At 37.2% G+C, this 20,990-nt stretch overlaps 1 protein-coding gene across 1 annotated transcript; it reads right to left on the minus strand.

Annotated features, from left to right (window-relative positions):
* Positions 1–9,066: 9,066 nt before the first annotated feature.
* Positions 9,067–18,905, minus strand: LOC129436001 (uncharacterized). Its single transcript, XM_055193803.2, has 5 exons — positions 18,754–18,905; positions 18,519–18,674; positions 17,913–18,005; positions 10,463–12,453; positions 9,067–10,146 (listed from the first exon to the last, which is right to left on the minus strand). Exons 1-4 carry the CDS (start codon positions 18,889–18,891, stop codon positions 12,097–12,099), a joined length of 744 nt encoding a protein of 247 aa, XP_055049778.2. The 5' UTR covers positions 18,892–18,905; the 3' UTR covers positions 9,067–10,146; positions 10,463–12,096.
* Positions 18,906–20,990: the final 2,085 nt, after the last annotated feature.

Consider the following 20,990-nt stretch of genomic DNA (forward strand, 5'->3'; position numbering starts at 1 on the left):
CAATTTGTTTCCACGACATCCACATGTTTTACTAGGATAATTCATAATTTGAAGTAATAATAATTATAATAGTAATTACGAAATATTATAATAATTAATTCCAAGGAACAAACTGTTGAATATTGGGAACGAATTTTATATTTATTGCCATACTTTACACTAAATAAGAAAAAGAAGTGTCCATAATGTAGCATAAAAGATAATTCATGGCCATGATTTTGTCCGCATGTCATCATGATCGGATTTATGGCTCCATTCAACACAAGCATTTTACCTTACCTATTTAAGTGTAGCTATTCATTTATCATCGAATGGTATGTAACTATCTTACCTTTTGATGCATTATTACCATGTTTTCGTAGCACATCCTTGTGCTTTCTTGCAATGTGCCGCTTCTTATTCCAGGATGAATATTTGCTAACTTTTACAGTCTCTCCGCAGTCCCTTTTAATGTTTTCTTCCTGTCCAATCTTAACTTTGATTTTTACTTTACATTTATGTATAAGGCTTGAATTCCATAACTTATTGCTAGACGTTTTTACAGATTCTCGAACTAGCAAATTATCAAAGGGCGTTCTGGGTTCAGCGAGCAGAATTTTCGGGAAAAGGCGCTCTGATGGTATTACCGCACCGCTCAACAAGCAAAAGAAAAAACACTTAAGTTTATAAATACTATGTTGTTGTTGTTTTTTTACAGTGGGTCATAATATATCATATACTATTTTAGTTTGTCAGTGCGTTTTGTTGTGTTAGGAATTTTTTTCTGTGCATTTCCTAACTCAAAACGTGCGAAACACCACCTCCTGAGCAGGCGTAGGATTTGAGCGTGCCGTACGCCAACGTCCATATTGATAAATCTCAAAGTCACCGTGGTTTTGGGTGTACGCCAGGTGTACGCTGGAAATTTGGTGTACGCACTTTTGATAAATGAGGGCCCAGGGCTGTGGTATTCTGGCGGGACTGACTTTTGGAGGTTGAGGGTAAGACAGTTGAACAATGTACTTTTTCAAGTTCTTGAAGGATCAGTTTAAGAACTCCTAATTTTATATAATTTGTGACCAGTCACGGAAAGTAGTGACACAAGTCGGATCTGGGGCATTTTGAGTTATTCAAATATTCTGAAAGTGCAGTTTCTAAGCTTTCCAACGATGTGTAACACATGGAAATCTGATAAGATTTGGAGAAGTTGTGACCATTTGAATATAGGAACTCAGAAATACTCAAACCGAGAAAATCAAGACGAAAGGGAATCTTCTTTCCAGTTGGGGGAGACAATAGGGCTCATTTACATCTCATTTAGCTAAGCCATACCCCCTGTAAAGCCGTTTGTAGTATTTTATGACAGAAGTCCGAATGACAACATGCAAAAATAAACATGACGTTTTACCTTTGTGTTGATCACAAGTCGAATCCAGTCTGTTTCAGATGTGTAATTCATCCAATGACCATTTTTGTCCACAAATGCGTATAATCCGTAAAATGTAGAAATGAAGAGTTTCGTTGCCAAACGAGATAACCACCATTTTTTAATTGTTCAGAAATCTAGTTTTTTGGTTGTGCATTCCAATTAATTTCAATTTAACTGCAGTTGGTTTGTTTTGATTTAAACCTTCATAAGTTAAAAAATACAGCTAAGTAGCACAATAAAACAAAATAATAACATGATAACATAATAATAAACATGTTTTGAGAAAAATGTAAAAAATGGATTTATCTCGTTTTGCAACGAAACTCTTCAAATATAGTCTATTGTTTACTAGGGATGAGCGAGTACAGCATTATCTGTATCTGTAAACCATATGAGTTATCTGTATCTGTACTCGGAAGGGGCGTGACCTAACCCGGAGGTGGGCGGGGTTTGTCTTGAAATGGGCGTGGCTTTAACCTTTATTTTAAGCATGAAATTAATATATGGGTTGATCAGAAATTGTTATATTTATTGCGGATTAGAAAGAGAGCTATTTTAACGTTCAAAAAAGTACAATATTTCTGTAAATGTCATGTTTAATTTCTATTATTTAATGTATAATAATACTTGAAAATATATAAGCAGTGGTTTTATATTTTTAATATGCAGTCATAGTATTGACTTCATTATGTTCTTTATTATTTCAGTTTTAATGAATTTTCTATTATATGTGGGAAAATATTAATAAGTGAAAGTTATCCCATAACTTTTGAATGGGTTGTCAATTTTACATAGTTGGACAGAAAAAAAATAATACAGTTCTATGTGTAATTGTATGGCAAGCTACATAATATTATACTTCATTATATACTTAATTATAGCAGTATACATACTTTTATCCTCTGTACATTTCTCCTCATCTTTTCTCTTTTCTTAACCTGGGCACTTTGATGGCTCTTTTCTTATCTGTAGTTTAAAATGTGTTGCATTACTACCTCCATATGCGGTGTCTCCATTAGATGCTGTAACTTGATGTGAACTAACCCCACCGCAGCTCAATCTTCTCTGAGTATCAGCTGAGTATCCACCCGGAAGTAACAAATCTTTTCTGGACAAACACTACAAAGTCCCGACCAGATTAACTGATCGCATGGTTACAATGATATGATTGATGCGAGGTTCAGTTGAGGAATTAAAATCCGATCACGCATTCCGTTATCCTCGACCTCACGGAGCGCGCGGTTAATGGCTGCGTAGCAACGGGTGACGCGACCCATGACACGGAGCGCAACTTCCGCTCCCGAGCACTTAGGAAAGTAATGCTTTGATTCGTTTTTTAACGCGTTGTTAGACGCGACATGTGAACGAACACATGAACGTTTAAATCAAACGAATATAAAACAAACGGAATAAAAATCATTCTGGGGGGCAGATTATGTTATACTTTTGAAAGGTGACACGGGCTGCAGAGAGAGAGCTGTTCTGTGTGTGAGTGAGCAGAGCATCTGTATGTGTGAAGGGGAGGGGCAATCAGCTACCCAATGATGATTTTCATTTAATCCGAGCACAGATATTGACACGTATTACTCGTATAATACTCGTACTCGGCAGAAGTGCTTTATCCGTACCGGATACTCGTTTCAGCCGAGTATCCGGCTCATCTCTATTGTTTACATCAGATTTCGCATGAACGTCTGGTAATACAATATAATACAATCTGAGGACTATTCACATCGTAACCTGTAAGGGTATATGAGATTACACTCCGGTAATTTACGTTCCGTTAAACACATGAACCCGCCTTCAAAGTTTGTATTTAAAATAGGGAGTTAGTATAATAGATAATCCAAACAGCGCCGTCGAAAATGTGAAATCTTTTAGGGATGTAACCAATCGCTTACTCGTTCCTCCATCAGCCAATGACTTTATGGAAAATATTGATAGACAAAACATGTAGCCAATTATATAACAAATTCATCGATGTGTAACTTATGTGTGTTTGGACTCATGCTGCGCTGCAAGAACTGACAGAGAGATGACATCAAAGTACCGCGAGAGCGAGTCGAAATTAAACTACTCCGTAAGATTTCTTGAAGAGCTCTCGCGGTACTTTGACGTCATCCGACTGCGGCACCGCATAAAGTCAGTGACGCTGCTGACGTACGACGCGGCTGATTGTTATTTGTTCCGCCCCAGCTTCTTTTATTCTTCTTTTGTTTTGTGTGCCCGAGCTTCGTTTACAGTCTGGAGAGACGCATGCTATAAGTTTGAAGAAAAAAACTTAGCAAACATTTCTAAGGAACAGGGCAGCCGCGTCACTACAGTCATGTGACTTCACGCTCGAGCCGGAAGAGAAGACAATGCTGAATAAAGTCGTAATTTTTGCTATTTTCGGACCAAAATGTATTTTCGATGGTTCAACACATTCTTACTGACCCACTGATGTCACATGGACTACTTTGATAATGTTTTTATTACCTTTCTGGACATGGAAACCGTAGATTTTCAATGGAGGAGACATAAAGCTTTTTTATAGATGTTCAATGGAGGAGACATAGATTTTCAATGGAGAAGATATAAAGCTCTCTGACTAAATCTAACGTTAAAACATCTTAAACTGTGTTCCGAAGATGAACGGAGGTCTTGGTCTTCCGAGTTTAGAACGACATAAGGGTAAGTCATTAATTACATTATTTTCATTTTTGGGCGAGCTATCCTTATTTAGTAGTCACGCTGTTCCCTTCGGGGGCGGAGGCGAAAACACAAGCTTATACAGTATGTAAATATACACACAGACAATTACGCCCCCCGCTGCACGCTAGAATCTCAAGCCAATTTCAACCGCAAAATGTACACTTTTAAATATACAAAAACTGCTATCTCAAACATAGAGAGGCTTCTTCGTGATCTCAACTAACAGATTCTGCAATAAAACAAAAATCACAAATTTTGAAAAAAAAAAACTTTTTCTCATTTTCTCGAAACTTGTGCTGCCGACTTGTGTCACTGGTTTCCGTGACGGGTCACATTTTTGTCACTATACAGGTGGAGATGCAGCACCCATTTCCCTGGAGCACATCCTTATGTTTGCCACAGGACTAGACTGGGTTCCAGCAGTAGGATTTTCAACTCAACCCGAACTCACTTTTCTACATGAAGAAGATGAACCTGCAGTGTTTCCAACCTCCAACACATGTTCTTTAATTTTAAGAATACCAGTTAAAAACACATGAATCATTTGAAACCGCAATGGAAGTGGGAATTGGGAATGCAGATCAGTTTGGAGTACAATCATTTTTTTGTTATATTTTTCTTGTATTTTTATGTTAACCCTCTGGGGTCTAAGGGGTTTTTAGGGCCCTGGAGAAGTTTTGACATGCACTGACATTTGTGCTTTTTTCAGTTGCTTTAAAACATAATAATTGCAAAAGTCTCATAACACTGTGTTCAGCATAAACTGGGCTACAATATTATATGATCAACATGTATGTATATGTTTTTATTTTTGAGAGAAAAATGTTTATGCGTGGTTTTTGAAAAATCAAAATTTTTAAGTCACTGATATAAGTCCACAAAACTCATTCTAATCATGTTTTCCCAAGACTTTTCAAAACAGGGTCTAGTAGTCTAGAGTTTTTTCTTAAAAATGATGTGAAAATCATTCTGCCTACTCATTCACATAAAACACTATATTGATTTAAAATTTCTAAGACACTTTTTCCTGGGAAAGTCTGTATGCATGGAGGCGGGAAAGACTCCATGCATACTATAGTAATTATGGTATCTAGTAATGTATGTAATGTAGTGTTATTGAACTCTGGTAAAAGTACTGTTTGGCCATCGTAAAAATTAACACGGGGTTGGTTTTTGGTTGGCCGGCGAGGGTTTTGCTTTTGCACTGTAAAAAGCTGAAGAACTGCCTATCGTTTTCTGGACTCTTAATTTGTGGTTTTGTAATCATTATAGTAGAAACACAACAAGGGACGAGCGAACTTATCAATGTTTGTTAACAGCCGCCGCCATTACTCATGTGTTGATGGTGAAAGCAGCACAAAGGAATGTGTGGACATGTATGTTATCGTGCGTGTAATAAACTTGCTGTGCAGAGATATACGCATAGACGCGAATAAATACGGATTTAGATGTGCTGTATGCAATCTTGTCTTTTATAAGAATACCAAAAAAGCGTTTCAAATTTCCTGACTTGTGTGTTTGTGCATGCGTGTGCCCGTCGCGTCGTCTGTTAGTTACTGTTTGACGGAAGCACAAAGAAAACACTGGTGTCTGGAGATAACTTTTAGTAACACACGCGAGTAAATACGGATTTCAGGCATGTGATAAGCACAAAAAAGCAGGAAAATATATTGAGACCCCTCCCTCACACACACGCCAATCAAACTGGTGGCGGATCTGTACGGATAGTAAAGCAAGACCCATAACAACTTATTTGAACAAAAAAACACATTTTAATTTATTAAAATACTTTAGATACTTGGAAAGGAAGGAAAATGCATCTCTTTGTCATCTGACGTGCCGCCCGGTGTGGCCCTGTTGCCCGGGGACGACGATTGTGGTTCCGTCCCGGGTTACCATGGTGACGGCTGTGAGATGCCCCCCCCCCCCCCTTTTTTTACATATTTGTGTGATTCATGTAGGTTACATTTTCAGGTCGGAAAATCTGGAATTCCGGATTAATCCGGAAAAATCACATCCCTGGGATTTAGATGTCATGTTTGGTGCACTCGGATGAAACAACTCAGCATATCAAGGAATGGAGAGACTGGATTGGGGATTGACTGCAGGCTAGAGCCCTGCACGGGACGGAAATCTAGGCCCTGACCCGGCCCTGGCCCGAGACGCTTAGGCCCTAGCCCGGCCCTTGTCCGACAGCTTATCAGAATTCTCAGCCCGAGTCCGACCCGAGTCCGAACTTTTTAATTCTCCCCATTAGGAATCTGTGTCCGCATCACTGCATTGCGTGTGTTTGTGAGTAGACGTCTGTGCTGTCTGCTGTGAGGTTTTTATGAGAGAAACACAAACTTTTTAATAGCCTATTTAATATGTAAACTTGAATTTGAAATAAAACTTACTGCGGAGAAGTTAATGAGATCTCTATCGTCTCTCTTGCTACGTGACGTGACAATTATTTATTATTTAAAATCGTTTACAAGATAAATATATAAACATTGTGTTGTTAAACTGATGAAATTATCTTGCTATACGCTACATTCATTATGAGAAGCTTTTTCTTTTTACTCTTACACTGTAGACAGTAATATATGTAATTTATATAAAACTCTATGGTCGTGACAGCACATTATCCATTATCTGTTGGTTCATGTTGGTCCAGTTTAATTCAGGGTAATCCTTTAATAAAATGTATAATATAGTTATAAAATATTTTATTGTTTTGTAATATTCACAGCGCACATTCTCTCGGATCGTTTTAAAACATTTTAAATCATTCTGCAAAATTCCGCATAGATTTTGCAAAAGAAATCCGCAGAAATAGCAAAAAATAACTCCTTACACAGCTTGTACAGCTGTACTCTTGCAGCAATTAAAGCAGTTCAGTTTTGTTTTAAATGGCAAAATAGTTATATTTCTTTTTTTATTAACATTTTAGAGCATTTTTTGTTTGTTAAAGTTTTTTATTATAAGCGGTTAGCAGCCGACAGCAAGTTGACGACATGTTTGATGAATTGAGCCTCTCAAATCAACACTTCACTTGCCTATAATAAACTATATAAAATATATATTTTCAGCATATCACAATGTTAGTTTAAACATTTATTATAAACACACTATATTTTTAAAAAGCGAAGGCAGGTTGCTCTGCTGCTCGCAGTTGCAACGGGCGCAGAAATAAAAAAATAAAAAGGGCTATATAAAACGAAACGAAATAAACATGAAACAGAATAAACATGAATGTTGCCTTATCTAACAACTTCGCAATGCATATACATTTTTTTAAATGTAAGGACTTACCACAGAACATGACTATTCATGTATCCATCCAACAGTTAAACTAAGAAAAAAAGTCGATCCATACACAAACAAGAAATAAAGACACAGCCTTCTTACACGAAATTATAGATGCATAGATTATGTACAGTATCCAAGGTTTTAATCTAGTACTCCATTTATAATTTTTCCTGGTGCGCTGAAGGGTGCGCTGAAGGTCCTGCTGTTATACGCAACAGCTGCATTGTAAATGTGTGGCTGTGCGTAGCGGACTCATGCGGTAGGTTAAACGTCGTCCTATGTTTGTTTTGCAATCATCAATGTCTGTCAAAAGGTTCTTTTAATTAAATTGAAAAATATAAAAAGATGGAGAAGCCTAAATAAGCCCGAGGTCCGGCCCGCGTATCTGCTGTGACGTTAAAATTGGCCCGAAACCCGACCCGAAGGGCGTAAACAGGTCGGGCCCCGTCGGGCTCGGGCTGAAATACAGGGCTCTACTGCAGGCAGGAGGCGAGAGTAATGCATATTGATGTCTTTGCTCGTTCACTTCAGTGGCGTGGGGGTGTGGCGATCTCATCTCATTACAGATAAACAGGTAACAGGAGAAAGACGGTACCTCTCCTCCTTCTCATATAGTTTACACCGAATGAGAATATTTGCTTTCGATTTCACTGACATCATTTAAAAGGAAACATTCCAAGCATTATGCAGACATTTATATTTTGTTTGTATGACAAGTATTCATTAAGTTACAGTTAATTTTTCTAACGCGTTTCTGAAAGGACTTCACTGAGGGAGAGAGAACAAAACGCGCATCATGTTTATTTTCTTAATTTTGCAAAAAGCACAACATTCTGTTTTTATTAGAAGTGGACAGAAAAAAACTAGACACTTTAACGTTTTAAATGATGTATAAATCATATCTTTATGTCCAAAATCAGCAGAATAATCTAAGTCTCTTTGCGGAGTGATTAAAAAATAAAGAGTTTGCGGCGCCCCTGCCGTGGTCAACCCCAGAAAGTTGCATTTTCACGTTCAATTAGTTACACTGTTTAAGTTGTTCGCTGTTTACTCATAATGTTTTAAAGTACATGTTTATTTGTTTATATTGTTTTTTTTTATTAAACCGTTTATAGCAAGTGAAATTTTTTTTACTGAAAACTTGTTATGCATTTACACTTTATAAAACGGTTAGTTCCAATCCTTGATTCTGATTGGTCAATAGGTGTGCTTTATCCACGATAAAACACTGCTATGTCCGCTTCACCCAACGGTTCTATTTAATATCACTGCGCCCTTAGCAACACCCTTAGCAACACATAAACATATAATGAGACAAAGTTTGAGAACAGTTTGTTGTTTTTATTTGAGCTTTCATGTTATTGTTCGCAGTCAGGGACTATTTTTTCTAGCAGAAGGAATGCTTTTATTGATTTAACTTCATGAAAGTTGCACTTATATTTTTTTACTTTAACATTGTGTAGTAACCGTTTTATAAAAGCAATAAGGTACTCGAGGCAAGTGCTGTATCGTGAATTGTTACACTGTTTAAGTTGTTCCCCGTTTAGTCCTAATGTTTTATAGTACATATTTATTTTTTTATATTGTTTTTATGGATTTCCTTAGTTTAGTCTTTCAGGTTTTCTATATTCATCAATTTCTAATTAGTATGATCGAATAAATAAGTCCAAATGTTTAATGTTGTTAGTTTTATTAAGTTGCACAAATAAAATCAACAAAAAATAAACAAAATGATCTACGCACAATTAGATTAGACTAGTCCTAAACTAAAATAAATATAAGAGGTATCCAAACTGAAAACAACTTGTCCTGACATATCTTAAAATACAGCAGTGCCATTTGTTTTGCCTTCAAATGCACACAAGTAATGTTTTTAGTAAGGCATGTTTGTAAAAACTAGTTCTATTTCCCAATTAAACTAAGGCCTAGTCCTGGCTTAAACTAATCCCTGTCTGGGAAACCACCCCAAAGAGTCAATCTAAAAGTTCTGTACAGCTTACTGCAAGGAGTCAAGGATCCTAATGACCTCTTGCAACAGATCTACTCCAAGGCTGTCTCTTGGACCTCCAAGGGGATTAATGCGTTGTTCAGCCAAGGGTTCATTGTCTATTACAAAATCTGTCACAGGGACTTCAACCCTGTCTGGCCAGGTAAAAGCTGGCAGTTGCGGCAAGTTGGGTGCTTCTCCCTCCAACTGAGCTTGGTGTTCATCAGCACCAAACACTCCCCGAATCCCGGTCAAATTTCGAGCCTGTAGGCAAAGACAGCCACGCACAAAGATTTGATATGGTGACATGTGCCTTGCAATTCTCAAGCGGTGATGGTTCCATTGACTTATAAAAAGACCTAAGTCCCGATTTATTCGAGAAAGGTAGATGTAATGGAGTGCCCAAAGATGACTCTCATTGTTACAGTCCAGTATTCAATCATTTTCCAAAAGGGTAAACAGAGAATAGTACACATTAACAACTCCACTCCAAACATCTCCCCATAATCGTTCAATTCGCTGATTATGGGTGCTTCTCCCCCTTAAAGCACTCCCCCTGGCAGAAGCTCGAAAAATCTCCATGAAAATGCAAACAGCGTTGTTTTCTTCACCTTGGTCACAGCGAACTCTTGATGGAACACCATACTGGTCGACAGCGCTAACAAACTTCTCTAGCACAGTGGTGCTTCTGTTGTTATTTGATGCTTCCAAAGATGTAACCAGTCGGCTAAAGCCATCAATAGCCCCATGAATAACAATTCTCCACCTAAAAATGAAATACAATATTAATAGAATAACAGACTTAATCTTCAATAACAACACTGATTAACTAACAATGCTAATGTCTTTAAAATTATTGTTCTGATATCAGGTATGCATTAAAAACAAATATTAAAAATATAAAGATGACAAAGTTTTTGAACAATCAACAAGGTGGCTCTGAACAGCTAAAGGAAAAGACAAAAAAAACATTTATGTATATTGATCATATATGTGCTTGTGAGCGACTCTCATTGATTGAATCAGTAAAACCAAAAAGGTTCTAAAGCTTGTTCAAAAAAATTAAAAACAATTAAACCAACCTTATGAGTTTGTGGTTGCCATACAAATGCCACAACGAATTTGGCCCTGCAACTCGGTATGTATGCCTGTGTAGTCTGGAAGCCATAGATCTGCGAGCAGCCCCTTCTGGATTAGTCCAAAGCACTTACAGACTCTGCACCAAGCAAATCATTGCCAGATACCACTTGAAAGACTCTTTCATCCAGCTCCACATCAGACATGTTTGAGAAACATCCAAGCAGAGATAGATTGAATGATCTGTGAACACAGACAAATATTTTAAAAAAGGGTAACACTTTATTTTGATGGTCCCCCTATAGATAGTATGTTGGCTATCAGTTATTTTTCAACTATCTACTTACTCTCATCAGTATAGTATCTGTAGATGGTCTATTACATGTTTCTGTAACAATCATTAAACTATCTGTAACATGTAAACGGCTAATAAACATTTTGTCAGGAAACTGTTAGTAATGTGCTGTCAATTAAAGATGAACATGTTCAACAGCGTATTAGCAGACACGCAACAAATCTTCAATAACTTTTCAGTAATTCAATTACAGCAAAGTAAGAGAATTTTTGTCAGTATTTAGTTAATAACCAATGTATCAACAGACATTCAGTAAGCATTCAGTTGACTATAAGTAGCAAATCATCATATTTTAAATTAACTTTAGGCATATCAGGCTGCTAAAACTCCATCTTTTGCAAGTATTTTCAGAAATGCGTTACTTACTGTTTGTTACATATAAATTACCTTTCAGTAGAGAGTCATTTTACTTGGAGGTAAATTCATCTTTTCATCTCTTGCCACATTAGGCCCATCAAAATGAAGTGAAAATCTTAGGGATGCTGTTGAATGACTCTTACATCAGACAACATGGCTACTAGTCAGGGGATTTTCAGCAGACTGTCAATAGACAGTAAACATCGTCACTACTAAATATCTGTTATAAGACAAGAAAAATAACAGCAAAACAGAACAAGTACATAGATGCTGAACGAGGAAAATATGCAGACTCATTTGTTTGTCCAATCAACTCCTTTTAATGACCTTGTCAAAAAGGATAACATCCAATGAAATGGTGATGTGTACATTTTTAAATCAAAAGATATGAGAATACTCATGTGGACTCATGAAAAAACAGGTTAGAGAGAGGATCAAACATGCACTCAAAAAAACAATTTCATTGGATGAACATGATTTTATCATGCCACCTATATTCCATCTAAACAAACCAAGTCAAGTCAACGAACCTTCATGATGTTATTTGAACACAGTATACATGTGTTGGTTAAACATAATATTGGTATTTGCATTCAACGCATTTACATCTTGTTTAATTTATATGATTTTTCTTAGTCGGTTTAGTTAAATCAATTTGAGTTTATTCTACATTGGTCAAATACTTCAGTAGAACAAAATTCCACCTTGACATATCAACTCGTATAGATTTTGTCAGTTATAGTAATGTCAGTGTTGTTGGATGAACTTGTCTCAATCTTGCTGGTTTTATTAGTGTTGTTTTCATTCCTAGGACAAGAATGTAAAAAAAAACGTGCAAATCCATTTTACATTTTTATTTATGCAACAGTGCTTTTTATAAAACATTTTGTCTGAAGTACACATGCAGCCAATTGTAGCATTTTGCTACTACACTGGGAACAATTTACCATACAAGATTGCAATACTGGTCACATCAATACAGGCAGTACAGCTGTTAAAACAATGAAATGTAAACATTTTTAAAAACACTGGTATGAGATCGGTATTTGCGGATTCAAAGGTGCATTTGAGGTTTGCTGGGTAACTTAGGTTCAGACAGTACATTAGTCCAAATAACAAAGCACAGGCGTCCATAATATTTCCTAACTCACGGAGGACCTCCACACCTTCGATCAGGACACCAATGTCCTCTGGCTTATCTTCAGGCTCCGCACCCTCCTTCTGTATGACATACACCCCCATCACAGTTTGCTCCATGGAAGCACTGGCCTCGAGGTCTGTGTTCTGCGGGATGTAATGGATAAAATGTTTTATGTGTGCTTGAAGCTATTACATCATTTCAGCTATGCACATAATAGATTAAAATGGTCAGTCCAAACTTGCATACGTAAGCAACAAGGTACGAGAGGCTGTGCTGTATCGTGAATAAGTAACGGCCTAAGGCGACGCAACCCCTTCAGCCGTTACTTATTCACGATACAGGACTTGCCTCAAGTAACTTATTGCTTTTATCAAACGGTTACCACACAATAAAGTAAAACAAAATATTAGTGCAACTTACATGAAGTTAAATCAATAAAAAGCATTCCTTCCGCTAGAAAAAATTGTCTCTGACCTTGAACAAAAATGTGTTCCAATCACTGATCTATATAAATGACTGGATTGCGCATAGAACACTTGACGTTACTGCGTGAGGTGAAGCCAGCGCAGAGTTCGAGCCGCCATCTTGGTATACCCAACCGGCAGAGAGCGTCATTGACTTCCATTCAAAATCATGATCAAAATTTACCCCCTTTACAGCGTATTAGTTACACAAGGTTAATTTTTAGGATATGTGTACGTTAATTATTTGTTAATTCTGGTGTTATTTGCAATGTTTATGTTTTAATCGGGCAGGATAATGGATTTACAAAAAACCGTTAAGGTGAGTGTGTCTGTTACATTTGTTAATGACACGGGTATAAATAAAGTTTTTTTTGACATTCAGCTACACGGTCAGCGTTATTTCTCTAAATAAGTTTAGGTAACTTGTAAGTTTAGATAACATAATTACAAAACTAGCAAATTATTGCATGCACATACGGTACAAAGCATGATTATTTATTTAGATTTCAGAATGAGCATGTTTATTGTCATTTATACTAAATATGCTGCGGTCTGTCTGCTGATCTGATACTGTAATGAAGATGAATGTATAATAACTGTTTAAAACGCAAAATGTACAACTTTCAGTAAATAACTATTTACATGCTTTGAACGTTTGTGTTGTAATAATGTACAGGGTAACTTCACATATAAAAACGAAGACGAGTAAAGTGATGTTTTATCATTAAAATCTGACAATGTCCATTGATTTAATAGAACGTTTGGATATACCAACATGGCGGCGCGGTGGCTTCACAAGTGTGACGTCATGCGCAATCCAGTCATTTATATAGATCAGTGGTTCCAATGTGTAATATGCATGGAAGCTCAAATAAAAACAACAAATCGATATGTGTGGTTGCTAAGGGTGTTGTTAAGGGCGCAGTGATAAACAGAACCGTTGGGGGAAGCGGTCATAGCAGTGTTTTATCGTGAATAAAGCACACCTATTGACCAATCAGAATCAAGGATTGGAACTAACCGTTTTATAAACACTAATCAAACACACCTACGAATATTATAATTTATACTATATCTGTTCTGAAAAAAAAATGCACCTTAAGTCAGTGGTTTTCAAACCCTGGGTCGCGACACTCTGGTGGGTCGCGGAAATTAAAAACTGGGTCGCCAGAAAGATTTCAGAAAAATTTTACTAAAATAATTTATTCAATTTTATTATAAAAACAATAATAATAACAACATACTTGAATAAAAGCACAGTAAAAAATATCTTTTAAATACACGAAACAAAAAAATACTCCACCACTGTGTCACATGACCCATGTGCTTGCGCAGCTTACTGTATTAAATTGCGCGCGGGGTCACAGACATTTTCCCCCTTGAAATGATGCAAGGGGAAATAAAAACTTCTAAATAAAAATAAAAATGTGTTTGGTCTGATTTTAACAAATATATATTTTAAATGTATTTGATTGGTTTGTCGATAGTGAGCGCGCCACCGCTTGGTTGAGTTTTGACGTGAGACTTACACGTTGTGGTTCTGCTGTAATCTTTGAACTATTTTCGCTGCTAAAACAACAAAAACAGTCAACATTTCGTCTAAAATGTAAGTGACTAAATATGAATTACTTGTTTAGTGAATTGTCATATGAAATCTGTAAATTTTCAACCGTGATGTGATGCTGCTTAACTGTATCATGTTATTAAAAAAATCCACATTTTTACCGCAGTATGTTAAACCCACTTTGTTAACACAGTGTAAACTCACTTTGTGTTTGCTGTGCTTATTTGCTTAACTTAACGTTATTACATTATGCACTTTCGGTCGCTATTGACAGAATCATTATCGTGTTATTGGCGTTTTAATATTACTTGTCCATGATAAGCGGACAAGTGTTGATGTAGAGCCCTGCGACGTGTTTTTAGACTGCTTTGGTAGGTACAGGCTAGGTCCAATCTTTACGACCCCTCCGTTGTATTGCGTGTGTCAGTTCCTCTTCGTTTTTTGTCCATTATCATAATTAATGATATTATGCATTGCAGTGAGGTTGATCTCATTTGTGCCCCTCTGAAAAAATGAAAAGCCCCTCCGTGAATTTGTGTCTGGCGTCGGGTCTGCTCATTAGGTAAGTTATATGTACATACAGACGCGCGCGTGCACGTTTCACCGGTATCACTCCATTCTGACGGCGGTCGGCCCCGCCCTGCTTTATGCTACTGCGAGAGTGTGTGTGGGGGGGTAGAGTGTGGGTCGCATAATCTTTATTTTTTTTAAATTAGGGTCGCTCCTAAAAAAGTTTGAAAACCACTACCTTAAGTGATGTTTTATTAACATAGTTCAGGAGGTGCATGTCAAATAAACCACTTAAGTACCACCAGCTGTCCACAATCAGTAATCTGAAACAATTTTATATTAATAAAAAAAAGAAAGAGGCTTGTTTATCAACAAGGGCATATGGTTACATTTAAATGATTTCAAATTGACTTAATTTTTCACCACTCATTTGCTGTTTTGAGAAACGGAAGAAACGGTATTTTATAATACTGAACGCAAGCTTACCAAGCAGGACCCAAATGCAACACTAAGTACGGTGTGCCAAATATCTTCTCTGTCTCTTTAGCCGCAGACTATTCTATGTCTCCGTGTTGGAATCCTTTCCATTAAAATAAAGCCACACGAAAGACCATTTAGAGGCTGTTTACACTTGGCATTAACATACGTTTTCGTTGATCGAATCACAAGTGGACGATGTTAATGCCAGGTGTAAACGGTGTTCAAAACGTTTTGAGCTCGTCCATTTTCAACCACATTCAGAGGTTGTCAAAACCCTTTTGATTGGATTGCTTTTGTAGTGCAAACTAACATGTGGTTGGATGTGTTCGAACAGCCACCTGAGACCGCCTTCTCTCCGCCCATTTATCTAATCTGAGGTACTGAACACATTGTTTTTTGTCTTCTCTGACACATGGTGTACGGCGCTATTTTTATCCTTTCATTGATAAAACTAAAGCGTCTGATCTCCGCAGTTTCATCTTATTTCATCAATTGCGCTGAAAATTCAGAGAAAGCCTTAACATATACATGTACAAAACATTGTGCAGCATGTTTACTTACAACACAAGCAGCAGACTCCGACATATTAGTTTGTGTCCATATAAACTCATCATTACTCCCGCTTGCGTTTAAATGACAATAGAGAGACTTGCCCACACCCTCACAGTATTCAGGACAGAAGCGTAGACGGTGTAAACGTAATGTGTCTCTTTTGTCCACTTCTGATCCAATCGATGAAAACACATCTGAAAACAATGATGAGTTTATATGGACGTGAACTAATATTATGTCAGAGTCCGCTGCTTGTGTTGTTAGTAAACATGCTGCACAGTGTTTTGTACATGTATATGTTAGAGCTTTCTCTGAATTTTCAGTGCAATTGACGAAATAAGATCGCGCATCTTTCACACGCTTTCAAAACTACGGAGATCAGTCGCTTTACTTTTATTAATGAAAGGCTAAAAATAGCGCTGGTCACTGTGTGTTCACGCCAGAAGTCAGAAAAGACGTAAAACATTGTGCTCAGTACCTCAGATTAGATAAATGGGCGGAGAGAAGGCGTTCAACCATATGTACGTTTACACTACAAAAGCAATCCGATCGAAAGAGGTTTCGACTACCTCTGAATGTGGTCGAAAGTGGACAAGCAAAAAACTTTTTGAACACTGTTTACACCCGGCATTAACGTCGTCCACTTGTGATCCGATCAATGAAAACGCATGTTAATGCCAAGTGTAAACAGCCTCAAAGAGTGACAAATTAAAGGGGTCTGAATACTTTCCGTACCCACTAGGGGTGGCACGCCCTCGGTTCGTATCACGGTTTTATGGTCAGGGTTCTCGGTTCAGTGCGGTTCTTTTTGTTATTTTTTCTTTTAATTTTTTAACACTTCAGAAATTTATTATCTTATTAATGTCTTAATTATCCATATTTTAGTATAACAGTATTAAAAAGTTATATTATGTAATCATGCACAAACTGAATTTGACTTTAAGCACATTATTGGGACCATCTCTGAGGAAAGCCAGATGAGATTTTGATACAGCAAGAGGGAAGACATTGATGATTTCAACATGCTTTTTATTTATTTAGCAAAACAATAGACTGTGTATTGCCATCTACATGAACTTATGTGCCTTTTTAGCACACAAAGATAACACTGAGAGGCTGCTTAAATATATGTGGACGAGAGAGAAACATAACGTTTACACCTGTAGTATTTAAATCCGTCTCTTTTGTCCACTTTTGACAACTTCTGTCCTGATTAATTTGAGGGGCAATTTATGAAATAAGGTCGCGCAACTTTCACACGCTAGCAAAATGAAACTACGCGGAAATCAGCCGCTTTCGTTTTATCAATGAAAGGCTAAAAATAGCACTGTTCACCGTATGTTCCCGGCAGAAGTCAGAAAAGACGTAAAACAATTGTGTTCAGTACCTCAGATTAGATAATGGGCGGAGAGAAGGCTGTCGCGTGTGGCTGTTCAAACACATTCAACCCATAGACTGGAGTTCTATCTATTGTTTTATTTCCGCTGTTATCATAGGTAACATGTTTCCACACACCAAACTTATACGACGCTGGCGCATGCAGACTTCCTTCCCACTAGCCATTTCTACACGTAACATGACCTGCAGCACTCACTATCCACACCAGTCACCTCTTCTTTCCCGCGATTCGCCAAAAGGGAAACACGCTATCTGAGGTCACACACAGGGCACGAGGCTACATACATTGCACATGTCATGAACCGTCGAACCGGTTCGAACACACGCTCCGAACTGAGACAAACCGGGTCGAACACACGCTCCGCACTGAGACAAGCGAACCGAACGGTTCGGATTTTTTTCATGAACCGTGCCACCCCTAGTATACTGTAACCGTGTTTAAGCAAACTAAGATTACCTGCTGTATGTTAACTGACATTAAGAGTCAGACCCTAGGCTGTTGCATCAAAATCTCAACCGAACTCCTATACACATTTAAATTGATTTTTTTAACTGATTCACAATCCATATTTACATTCCTACAAGCAAGTAAATGTCCTCTTTCCAACTTCTTTGCCAAACATACATAACTCACCTTATAATCCTTCACAAGTTTCTTGTTGTCTTCTTTCAAGTAGATGCACAAGGACTTGAGGACACATGCTCGTCTCGTTTGAATTGTGTCGTCCTGAGGGGGGAAAGGAAACTCTTTTAGGCAATATACTTTAATTTTCAGAGTATTCTTAAAAGGCAACATATGGTGCTTTGCGATTTCTACCCAAAAAGGTTTACGATGTGATATTATTATTTACATTAAGATCTCAGCTGACGTAATATAATAGCTGCACACTAGAGGTAGAAAGTACTACTGCAGGTAACACTTTTAGTAGGCATAACAGGTACAGTATCTCTTAACACCCCACTTTAATTATTTTTAAACTTTAAAAAGGAATATTAATTAAATTATAAAATTGTACCTCCCTCAATATTTTAGATGTGGGTCCATGTTTTATTTTTTTAATGCAATTTATTTTATAAGATGGGTAATTTTATTTAGGTAAAATTTGTATGGTACCTTTAATTGAGTAGAATATTTTAGTATTCTTTCCAGCTGTGCTGTACCCTCTGTTGTAAAGAACACTGTATAATTATATATAAAAAAAGAGTATATAAGCATAAATCAACACATTTTCCGACAAACCTTGGAAGTCTCCGCCATGACATTTCTGATTTTTCTTCCAGCTGCTCCACCTTTGCATTCAAATATCTCCATCAGACATGGAGAGTACTGGTCAAAAGCAGCACAGAATGTAGAAAGTAGAGGTAAAGTTGATATGCGATGGAACTCCCTATCGATCTGGAAAACATTAATGCACGTCACTAACCCTGTCAGAACATAACAGATTAAAAAACCTAAGCACACACAGAACAATCACCTTTTTCGCAGTGACCAGAGCTGGCCATCTGCTTTTGAAGTCTGCAATCAAAGGCTCTCCTTTAAGGATTTCTTGCTTCCTGTATGAGAAAGTCTTCTCCATTTTCAACTTCACAATATGCTCATTGTTCCTCTTCATGATTTCTGTCTTATGTTGGAAATAGGCGCATGCATATTATATAAATGACACGAACATGTAGTGAATCAGAAGTTAAACAGTGTTGCATGACTCGTACTCCTCCTCAATTTTTTCGTACGTTATCAGAAAGAATCGGTAAAGCTAATCTTTCTTTTATAAATCTGATTAAACTAAAGACTCTTCGGAGATATAAAGGATGTAATACTACTCTATATGTACTTCAGATTAACATCAGAAATAGCGAGTGTTATGTGAGCTTTAATGTTGTTTTAATGTTATAAAAGCAGTTACAGATGTTTTACAAAATGCATAATGTTTGCACAAATTAAATGTGGAACACTTTCTGTTTTACTACCAAAATATGTAAAATCCATTTATTAATACAGTTAAACGTTTCCACGACATCTCACGAGGTCTGGGTAAACGTTTCAACATATATATTCAGAACATGACGCATAACGTGATAGCTTAGCCTTGAAAACCGCTTCGAATCGGTATGGTAGTGTGGGTTAATTGTGCTATGAGGGCACTGCATTTTGCCAGTGTTAAGACATGGGACAGTCTTGTGCACTTACTTCATGTCACGTGCACGCGCTCTCCAGTTACCAAGACCGCAAGTGTGGGTATTTGGACGCAACCTTACTCGAGTCGTTGATATGCGCATTAAAAAATGAAATAACAACACTGGACCGTATACGGCACGGCCGTAGAACACTCGTGGCGAACTCGAAGAAGTAAACACAATTGTTTCATCTTTGTGTCGGTGCTTTCCCTAGGGTCTACATTACAGTTCAAGATTTTTAAACTTGCAAATAATTAAGCAAATAACGATCTTCTTACCGCAAGCGCGTATCTACAATTCACATCTCAAAACAAAACCTCCGCACTTCTCAATCACCTCCCTCGAACAACCACTCAAATTCCAGCAAAACCCAGTGAGGGCGGTACTTAACTTACACGAACCAATAGAATAATAAAACACCTAACTTGTTGGTTATATGCCACGTTTTCCACCTGTACATTTCAATCAAACTTGTAATATGCACGAACTAAATAAAACCGTATAAATTCAGATAAACAATGATTAAAAAGATATATTAACAATACATTAACTTACCATGTATTTCATGAGGTACACCTCTCAAAGCATAGGGACAGAACTTGTTCGAAATTGACTTAAGTTACCTGTAGAAATAAAGAAATAAAAGAATTGAAACAAATACATTTCGGATTAATTTTTGGTTACAAAAAGATAAACACTTTTAAAATGTTAAAACATAAGCAATATTTATGTTGCAAATAAGCATTATATACTCGTAGTTACACATAAGAGACGTTACTCAACTTTGTGCAGAGAATCTTTTTTTTATGAAAAAACAACCCAATATTATATCAACCCAAATAGAATGAATTCCACAACTTACCAGTGAAAATGTAATATCAAGGAAATTAAAAAACACAGATTATATTGTAACGTTAGGTCTAGAGAAAACAATTGCACTGAGAAACGTTTCACAAGGGCCAATGACTATTATCACTGACCAAGTTAAATTAAATTAACGATATTTAAATATATGTATTACTTACACGTGGATGGAGGATGGGAAACATGCAGCTTGATAGTCATCCGTGTCTGCTGTATCCGACTCCTGAATCACGTTAGTTCAAAGTCAGCCTCACGTCCACGCTTCAAGGGAGCAGCTGTGCAATGTATTCTGGTAGTTTCATGAGAAGCGGAGCATCGATTTGCCCGCTCATTCTCATGTTAGTTGAATTAGTTGAATCAAACTACCTGTATTCAAATGAGTAGCGGCCGTCTCGTTTCCCGCCTTTCAAAATCTGACGAAAATCTTTCAAACTGACCTTTGTGGATCTGAAACGATGACAGATTCAGCAACTGCATAGCCTATTTCTCGCTTAAAATGTCTTCAAAAAACGTTTCGATGAACCATTTTCGTAAAATACGAGATTGTACACTCCGCACGAGCCGCCATTATGCTTTTGAAATTCAGGAGAGTACCTAGACCCACGTGACGCGTTCGTCCAATCAGCTGCCGGTCAATGACGTAGTACAGACGGTCGTTGTTTTGATTAATCCA

Source organism: Misgurnus anguillicaudatus, chromosome 21 (assembly GCF_027580225.2).
Source record: "Misgurnus anguillicaudatus chromosome 21, ASM2758022v2, whole genome shotgun sequence".
Taxonomy (NCBI): Eukaryota; Metazoa; Chordata; class Actinopteri; order Cypriniformes; family Cobitidae; genus Misgurnus; species Misgurnus anguillicaudatus.